Source organism: Coptis chinensis, chromosome 3 (assembly GCF_015680905.1).
Source record: "Coptis chinensis isolate HL-2020 chromosome 3, ASM1568090v1, whole genome shotgun sequence".
In the NCBI taxonomy this organism is placed as follows: Eukaryota; Viridiplantae; Streptophyta; class Magnoliopsida; order Ranunculales; family Ranunculaceae; genus Coptis; species Coptis chinensis.
Window position 1 is genome coordinate 106,909,373 of NC_141458.1, and position 9,926 is coordinate 106,919,298.

The 9,926-nt window shown below is 31.7% G+C and overlaps 1 protein-coding gene across 3 annotated transcripts; it reads right to left on the reverse strand.

Annotated features, from left to right (window-relative positions):
- Positions 1-6,978: 6,978 nt before the first annotated feature.
- LOC147512667 (F-box protein SKIP23-like) lies at positions 6,979-9,228 on the reverse strand. 3 transcript variants are annotated; one of them, XR_015215050.1, is made up of 3 exons: positions 7,647-9,228; positions 7,318-7,548; positions 6,979-7,202 (listed from the first exon to the last, which is right to left on the reverse strand). XR_015215050.1 is itself a non-coding variant. In XM_086595698.1 (2 exons), the coding sequence occupies exon 1, from the start codon at positions 9,091-9,093 to the stop codon at positions 7,648-7,650; it is 1,446 nt and encodes a 481-aa protein (XP_086451824.1). In that variant the 5' UTR covers positions 9,094-9,227; the 3' UTR covers positions 6,979-7,202; position 7,647. The 3 variants fall into 3 exon arrangements, 1 of the variants encoding a protein (XP_086451824.1); XR_015215051.1 differs by having other exon boundaries at positions 7,318-7,553; XM_086595698.1 differs by lacking the exon at positions 7,318-7,548 and having other exon boundaries at positions 7,647-9,227.
- Between the last annotated feature and the right edge of the window lie 698 nt (positions 9,229-9,926).

Here is a 9,926-nt window from a genome sequence, read left to right on the forward strand (position 1 = left end):
TAAATTATATTTTTATTCACATCCAAGCCAAGTCTAGAACTAAAGGTTTTCGTCCACACCATTAAAACGAAATACAGAGCAGACATTTGTAACACAAAAACCAAAAAAACAATCTTTGTCTGAAAAATGGCATTTGTAAAAAGAAGAAAAATATATAGACTCAGCCCTAAAGCCTTTAAAGAGGGCTTAGGGTAGGTTCAGGGCTTGAGATTTACACTTGTGACCCGACCCGACCCAACCCGACCCTATGTTGAATTTAGGGCTGGATCGACCCGGCCTTAATATCTGAAGGGCTTTTAAATATTTAGGATCAGGATAGCCCGACCCGGCCCATTGCCCACCCCTACTTAGGGGTATCCAAAAATAAAAAATATCAATTGGTTGGTTCATGTTTGATTGTCTTACTCTCTCTTCTCTTCTTCTTCTTTGCCAAACACACTCTTTCTCTCCAATCTCAATAACCCTTCTTGGCTTAGGGGTATGGGTCCAAGAATGTCAATTGGTTGGTTCATGTTTGATTGTCCTACTCTCTCTTCTCTTCTTCTTCTATGCCAAACTCACTCTTTCTCTCCAATCTCAATAACCATTCCCTCGCTCTCTCCGCCAAAACCCATCTCTCCCTAACTTGCTCTCTCTCCTTCTTCTTCACCCACTAAAAACCCTAACACGCTCTCTCTCTCTCTCTCACTTTGCTCACTCCCCACTGTTTTGCAATTTATATCTTAATATTAAAACTCCTACAAGGAGTATTTTTCGAGCTCTATTAAAATTCTACGTCATCTTCTATTAAAACGATAATTTCTCTCTTATTTGAAAAACGAAAATTTATCTTCTATTATAACAAGAATTCTTCTTCTATTAAAACAAATTCTAACACTTTTCATTAAAGTTGGAATCCTTCTCCTATTAAAATTAGAATTCCTCTCCTATTGAAAATTAAACAAAAATCTAGCATATCTAATTAAAATAGAAATTATTCTCCTATTAAAATAGAACTAGCTTTCGAACCCGTCCTACGAACGGGTGTCGTTATATTAAATTATTCTAAAAAATATTAGCAACTATTCATAGCTATGAGATATGAAAATTATATTAATCACTTGTTTAAATTTTTTGCATCACTCTCTATCAAACGAAAGCACCAAATCTTAGTAAAACCCGTCGATTTATTTTGGTTGTTATGTTTAATAATAGAAGTTTGATTGAAATTTTGTGAGAATGCTCAATGTGGTGAAAATGATATTGAAGCTACTTAAATAGCAAGACATTCTCAATCATAATAAAATAATTATAATAAGCACTACTTAAAATGCAAAACTATACTTGTCGAGATATTATATTCTCCCTATATATAATACAACTATATTTCGAGGTTATTTTAATGCATTTGCATCAAATTTCTAATTTTACGTTAATTATTCTTTGAGGCTAGTTCAATGTATGTAGTTGGATCTAGTTTCCGATTTTCCATTAATTATTCTTTGAGGTTAATTCAATGTAGTTGTATTAAGGTTTTGATTTCCCGTTAATTATTATTTGAGGTTAGTTTAGTGCGGTTGCACCCAAGTTACGATTTTCCGTTAGTTATTCATTAAAATTAATTGGTCGCAGTTCCATCTAGTTTTCAATGTTTAGATTAATGACTCTTTGAGATTAGTTAATTGCATTTGCATTAAGGTTCCAATTTTCCGTTAATTACTCTCTTTGAGGTTAGTTTAATATACGCATCCGGTTTGATTTCCGTTAATTACTTTTCAAAGTTAGTTCGCATCTAGTTTCCAATCAATTTCCGGTTATTTATGCTTTGAGGGTAGTTCGATATAGGTACATCCGGTTTTCGATTTCTAGTTAACTATTCTTTAAGGTTATTTTAATGCATTTGCATCCAGTTTCTGATTTTCCGTTAAATATTCATCAAGGATATTGCATCCAATTTCTGATTTCCCGGCCTGTTAGTTAATATATAATTTTAGTTTAATGCAGTTACATCCAGTTTTCTCTTTTCCGTTAATTATTCTTTGAAGTTAGTTCAATGCAGTTGCATCCAATTTCTGATTTTCCATTAATTATTTTTCGAGGTTAGTTTAATGCATTTGCAGCAAGTTTTCGATTTCCCGTTAATTATTTTTTGAGGTTTGTTCAATGCAGTTGCATCAAATTTATTATTTCCCGTTAATTATTCATTGAGGTTAGTTCAGTGCATTTGCATCCATTTTTTTATGTTTCTATATTCGTTAATTAGTCTTTAGATTAGTTCATTATATTTGCATACAATTTTCGATTTTTCATTAATAACTCTTTAAGGTTAGTTCAATACATCTGCATCTAGTTTATGATTTATGATTATTTATGCTCTGAGATTTTAATTAGTTCGATGTAATTTCATCCGATTTCGATTTCCGTTAACTATTCTTTGAGGTTATTTTAATGTATTTGCATGTAGTTTCGATTCTCATCAATTATTCTATGAGGTTAGTTCAATGCGGTTGCATTTGGTTTTGATTTCTGTTAATTATATTTTGAGGTTAGTTCAATGCATTTGCATCAAGTTTCTGATTCATCGTTAATTATTATTTGAGGTTTGTTTGATGCATTTTTGCATACCGTTTCCAATTTACTGTTAAATATTTTTCAAGTATTTGCATCCAATTTCTAATTTCTCATTAGTTATTCTCGGCGTTAGTTTGAAATACGATTGCATCCAGTTGCCGATTTCTAATTAATTACTTTTTTAGTTTAGTTTATTGCATTTGCATAAAGTTTTTAATTTCCCGTTAATTACTCTTTGAGCTCAGTTCAATGTATTTGAATCCAGTTTTCGATTTCCTTTTAATTATCCAATGTGGTGTGTAATACCAACTTTCTACTTATTCATATGTAGTGTCCTTGCAAACATGACATAAAAATAAATTATGCTTGATTTACTATAGTGGATCATTAAACATTATCCAGTTTTCGATATTTCGTTAATTATTCTTTAAATTATATACCTGACTCACTATGTGGGATCTTCAATGATTATCTACGAATGGGTCCTGTCATATTAATTATTCTAAAAAATATATTCAACTGTATATGCATAACTATTATATACAGATATTATATTGCTCACTCATCCAAATTTCTTATAACATGAAAACCTCACGTACTCTCTATTAAAAAAAAATAACTCGCCATTGATAAAACCCTTCAACTTTATTTGTTGTTTAATAATAGAAGTTTGATTGAAGTTTTATGAAATTGTCTAATAAGATAAAGTTCATATTGAAGCTACTTGAATAGCAAGGTGTTCCCAATTATACGAAAAAAGATTAGATAAACACCGTTTTAAATGCAAAACTATACTTATCGAGGCATTCCCACAACATATAACACAACTATATTTTGAGGTTAGTTCAATGCATTTGCATCCAATTTCTGATTTCCTGTTATTTATTTTTTGAGGTTAATTCAATGTAGTTGCATCTAGTTTCCGATTTCTTGTTAATTATTCTTTGTTGTAGTTTAATGCATTTGCATCCAATTTCTAATTTGCTGCTAATTATTCTTCGAGCTTAGTTAAATGCATTTGCATCTAGTTTCCGATTTTCCGTTAATCATTTTTTTAGATTAGTTTAATACATTTGCATCCGGCCAATTTTTGATTTCTCGTTTATTATTCGTTGAGGTTGTATTTGCATCTAGTTTCTGATTTCCCGTTAATTATTGTTTGAGGTTAGTTCAATGAATTTGCATCCAATTCCTGATTTTTCGTTAATTATTTCTTGAGGTTAGTTCAATGCATTTGCATCAAAATTATTTTTTGAAATTAGTTTAGTGTAGTTGCATCCAGTTTCCGATTTCCCGTTAATTATTTGTAAAGATTAGTTTCACGCATTTGCATCATGTTTTCAATTTATAGTTATTTTTTTAGGTTAGTTCAATACAGTTGCATCCAGTTTCCGATTTCCCGGTAATTTAATCTTTGAGGGTTAGTTCAATGCATTTCCATCCAGTTTCCGATTTCTCGATAATTATTTGTTGGTGTTAGTTTGATGTATGTGCATTCAAGTTTTGATTTCCCGTTATTTATTATTTGAGGTTAATTTAATGCAGTTGTATCAATATTCTAATTGTCCATTAATTAATTTTTAAGATTAGTTTAATGCTTGCATGGGCATCCAATTTCCGATTTCCCGTTAAATATTATTTGAGGTTAGTTCGATGTATTTGCATCTAGTTTTCTATTTCTCATTAATTGTTCTTTGACGTTAGTTTCATGCAATATTATATATATTTGAAAATATTTGTTATTATTGGAGGGTTTTTTTTCCAATTGCTATTATATATTTTGTGATGTTCTTTTCTGTATAATTTAATTTTCCATATGTAATTTGTTTTGGTTTGGTTTGGTATATAATGTATTTAAGCCCAATGTCTACTTTAACTAAATCAATAGTTATATAATTTATTTAAGCCAACGTCGTTTTAACTGAATCTCGTTATTCCGCTAAAATTGGAAATTATAAAATTCATAAATTTAATTAGAATATGTCGTAATTATTGTGGCATGTGGCTTTTGAAATCCTTAACTATGACTAAATTTTACACCTCAAATTGATTCAACTTTATTTGTTAGACCCATATATATAGTGCATACAATACAATTTTATTTGTTTTTGGTGTACACTATTACTTATTTTATGATTAGTTTACTTTTTTTTTTTCTTTTTTTCCCAGTCACATGTGTGGTTAACAAATGCATAAAGTAAATGTTCAAGCAACTCAATTTATTTTTTTCATTTGTTCTTTCGTAGTTTCATTATCATTTTCTAGAAAGAAATTTTGTTATGTTAAACTTCACCTGAGATTAGTGTGGAAACTATTATTTGTGGCGTAAGGGTTTTAGAAAAATCGTTTTTGGTTGAAAATATTGCTTTTTGCAATTTAGTTATTTTTTTAAGGTTAGTTCAATACAGTTGCATCCAATTTCCGATTTCCGGTAATTTAATCTCTGAGGGTTAGTTCAATGCATTTGCATCCAGTTTCCGATTTCCCGACGATTATTTGTTGGTGTTACTTTGATGTATTTGCATCCAAGTTTTAATTATCCGTTAATTATTTTTTGAGGTTAGTTTAATGCAGTTGTATCAATATTCTGATTGTCCATTAATTAATTTTTAAGATTAGTTTATTAGTTTAATGTTTGCATATGCATCCAATTTTCGATTTCCTGTTAAATATTATTTAAGGTTAGTTCAATGCATTTGCATCTAGTTTTATGTTTCTCGGTAATTGTTCTTTGAAGTTAGTTTCATACAGTATTATATATTTTTGAAAATATTTGTTATTATTATTGGGGGTTTTCCAATTGCTATTATATATTTTGTGATGTTATTTTTTATATAATTTAATTTTCCACATGTAATTTGTTTTGGTTTGGTTTGGTTTGGTTTGGTATATAATTTATTTAAGTCCAATGTCTATTTTAACTAAATCAATAGTTATATAATTTATTTAAGCCAACGTCCGTTTTAACTGAATCTCGTTATTCCGCTAAAATTTGAAATTATAAAATTCATAAATTTAATTAGAATATATCGTAATTATTGTGGCATGTGGTTTTTGAAATCCTTAACTATGACTAAATTTTATACCTCAAATTGATTCAACTTTGTTTGTTATGCCCATATATATATTGCATACAATACAATTTTATTTGTTTTTGGTGTACACTATTACTTATTTTATGATTAGTTTATTTTTTTTCCCCTTTTTTCCAGTTACATGTGTGGTTAACAAATGTATAAAGTAAATGTTCAAACAACTCAATTTATTTTTTCCTTTGTTCTTTCATTGTTTCATTATCATTTTCTAGAAAGAAACTTTGTTATGTTAAAATTCGTCTGAGATTAGTGTGGAAACTATTCTTTGTGGCGTAAGGATTTTAGGAAAATCGTTTTTGGTTGAAAATATTATTTTTTGCAATTAAGTTTTTTTTTTCCTTAATTAGCTATATGTTTTAGAAAAAATTGGACATTATGTGAAACTCTAGATGAGATTGTTTATTTATTTATATTCTACTTTTTTATAATTAATAATAGAGTTTAGAAAAAATTGGAGTATCTAAAGTGCTCCAAAAAAATAGATTTGGATTTTTTTTTTTCCGTAATTAGTATTAGAGTTTAGAAAAAGTTAGAGACTCGGTAAAGCCTTGAAAAATAGAGCCAAGAGGGTATAGATATAATATATATCTAAGGATTTCTCTCAATTGAAAAAACGGGTTTTTAAAACTTAATTTAAAATAATTTGTTAGAAAATTAAAACGGGTTAGTGACTAAAAAGGTAGTCCCAATTTTCTAAAAAATATATAAATATTTTCAAAAAAAGCGGTAGGTATGCACAGGCCTACAAGCTAGTATACTAATATAACTTATTACAATACCCAAAATATCTTGGGCCGGATCTTAGACTTTTGATTTGGCCCAAAATATCACAAAGAAAAAAAATCGATATCCTTAGTTTACAATTTTAGTATAATATTGTAGTGTAAACTAAGAGCAAACTACTCTTTGCTTAAAAACGTACTCTTTGCTTACAAATGATAGTTATACGAACTCCACCTTATAGCAACTCCAAAATTGCTCCACTCCTAAAAATAAACTTACAAAATGAATTGAGAACTAATTTTTGTAAATGTACACGTCTCATAATGAAAAATACCCCACAAAAAATCAGCTCAATTAAATGTCTAATCTTGTCAAAAAATTTATCAAAAATCTTTAAAAAAAAATTAGACCGTTGGATAATTTTATAACTTTTTAAATGATTTTTTATGAGACTGTACATTTCAAATGTGCTGATTTTTTGTGAAAATAATCTCTATTGTGTAGAAAACATATCCACCAAAAATTAACTTCTAATTCATTGAGTTAAGTGGTGGAGTTCATTTGGACTTTTGGAGTTTGTTTTAGCAGTGTTAGTGTTCATATGCGCCAATTGCATAAACAAAAAACTTCTATTTGTCAAATAACATTGTTCCCATATCCTATGCCATATTCTAACATACAAGTACGAAGGACATGTAAAACTTCCTCTCACAAAATAACAAGAGTGACGAAGGACAAGTAAAAGTAAGTAAGGTTGCTTCTTTGGCGAGAAGATCAGTATCATTCAAGCTCATTTCTCTCTAAGCTTTCAGTGATTGTCATTGCATCTGCCATCTGCAACATAAAACAACACTTCTCAGCAGTCAGCACTACCTTTTCCCCCCATAGTTCCATGTCTCTCATATACGATGGAGTTTCAAAAATCAAAATAGTCAGAATTAAAACTTACAATCCAAAAAACTTGGATGGAGGCTCCACACCAGAAAATTTCAAAGGTCCATTGGTTTATAAATTGAGACTCCCCATGTTCTACTAATCCAGTTACAACTTACAAGTGAAAGGAAAATTCAGTCCTCAAAAGTCAAAATAGATATGCAGAACACAGTTCCAGACTTCCAGTCTGCAGGTTCCACTTCAATTTTAATGGCTTCTATGGTTCTATTAGTTCTATGACACTTTTCTGCACTACCAAAGATACAAATGCAAGCCTTTTAAAAATACTAAGAAAACCCAAATTCTATATGCCAACATTTAATATGAAGTCTGAAAAACACTTACCTCATAAGACTGCAGTCCACATTGGGGGAGGCCAAAACAACTGTGGATAATTTGGTATATCATCCAACTTTCTAATACTACCATCTGCCAAATTATACACCCCTATGCCTTGATTAACAAAATTTTGATTCGTCCTGAAAGCTGATTGCCTTGTGAAATGGGAGTGTGTCAATAAAAAGCACTTTCCTTCACAACCAGGCAGAAAATCTGATGCTGAAACAGAAAATGAGCTTCTACCCCCCACCAAAAATATCCGATCACCCAAGCTCTTCACACTCCCCCATTCATCACCCCGGTCATCTAACTTGTACACATTGCATTTCATTGCCTTATGGATACTACAAATCTGAGTTGGAATACCTTTCATTTCGATGCCCAAATTTAATATCTCTTCCTCCCAAACCATGCGAGGAGAATTAGGTAGGCCATCTCGCAATTCAAGTAAAATAGGACTGGAATTTGCATGAATACTAATTACATACAAATTCCCAAGCGATTCAAGAAAACATACCTTATTCCCACCATGGAGAAAAGAATGTGTAACTAGTGACACATTTTTAGTATGTGGATCAACAATATAAGTTCTACCAGAAGTTTCAACGGCGTAAAATTTTCCCCTGTAATGTATCAAGTCCTGAAACTTATCTTCTTGATATTCGATAACACTCCAATTATTATCACCTGATCGGAACAATACCAATTTCCCACTAGAATGTATTGCCATGACTACAAAATCACTGCTTGTTGCTGCTCGAGAAAAAACAAGCTTCCTAACACCAAAATGATCCATGGACTGTTTTGCTTTTCGACCCTCACGTTCAGATTCTGCTTTCTCAAGATGATATTCTTTACCTATAACATAAATTTTGAAGTCCAGTGTGTTGAGCATCTTTGGAAAGGAGTTGGGTAGAACTTTAATTGGGCATCCAGAAAGTGGCTCGAGGAACTGAAATACATTGGGCCTTGTTTCTTTCACTTTAATTATCCATCCTTTGGGAGAAGAAGAAAACTGGGCTTCTGGTTGATGAAGAGGTTGTACAGCATAGATGGTATGCTCAACAAGAGTGAGCATGCATGAACCAAGACGATTTTCTTGTTCATAATCACAGTAGAAGTCAGGAGGTGTTACCATATTCATGATGTTTTCTTCTTCAATTTCAAACTCGTAGTCATCATCATCTTCTTCATCCTCATTATGTTGATCATTAACTTGTGAGTGGAAATGGGTATCTGTAAAGTGTATGTTGTGAATGATGAAAGGGTTGGGAGCCGGGATGATGGGGTAAGGAAGTTCTACGCCTGCAGGTGAAGTTGGAACAAGTGAAGTAGAAGATCTCCAAGAGTGACAAACAGCACGAAACTGAAGAAATTCTATGTGATTGTCAAGATTTGTAGATACTTTGGCTAACATGTCTTCAGGAAGTTGAGACCAGTCTCTTTTAGCCATGGATTTGTCACTCACTCACCGTTTGAGAAGCAAGAAAATAGGATTTGAAGTGGAAGAAAATGGTTTCAAGGAAGGTTTTTTCTTCTTTTTGGGGTAGAGTTCAATTAGAGCCGTGGAAGAGTAAAGATTTAACGCAAAGTTTTCTAGCAGCATGTGATACACGTGGAGAAAGGATAGTAATATCGCCGTACACTTGCACCACCAGCAGACTACCTAGAGACTAGAGTCTGGGGCTACTTAGTACAAACCACGTGAGTGTACAGGATCTCTGTACACTTGCACCATCGGTAGGGCTCTGAGCCTCTGACTGTAGCGATTTTGGCCAAACGGGGAGGGAAAATCCAAATCCGAACCAGTAAGAAAATTAGAACCCGAAACCAAATCAAATCGATAATATAAATTTAGTGCGCACTTCATATCGGCCGTTGGATGACATGATCATACGGTTTGGTGTGGTTTGTCAGTTGTGGGCCATGCAACAACTTCGATCTCGAGAAGGAATTTCTCCATCCAACGGCTATTTGCCTTAATCTCTCTAAAATTTAGAGAGAATGATCTCTCCTTATCATCACGACTCAGATTATATTTCATCCTAAAGTGACTGATAGGGTGTGCATGGGTACCCAATTATCCAAACCCAAACCAAAACCGAAACTATTTATAGTGGTTTTGGATCCTAAAATGTTAGACTCATTTAAAGTAGGTTTTTAAGAACCGAACCGATAAAAAACCGAAACCATTAGAACCGAATAGTAAAAAACCGATAGGTATCCGAACCGAAATCGAAACTGATTAGTATGATTTTGATATATAGAATTTAATATTATATTACA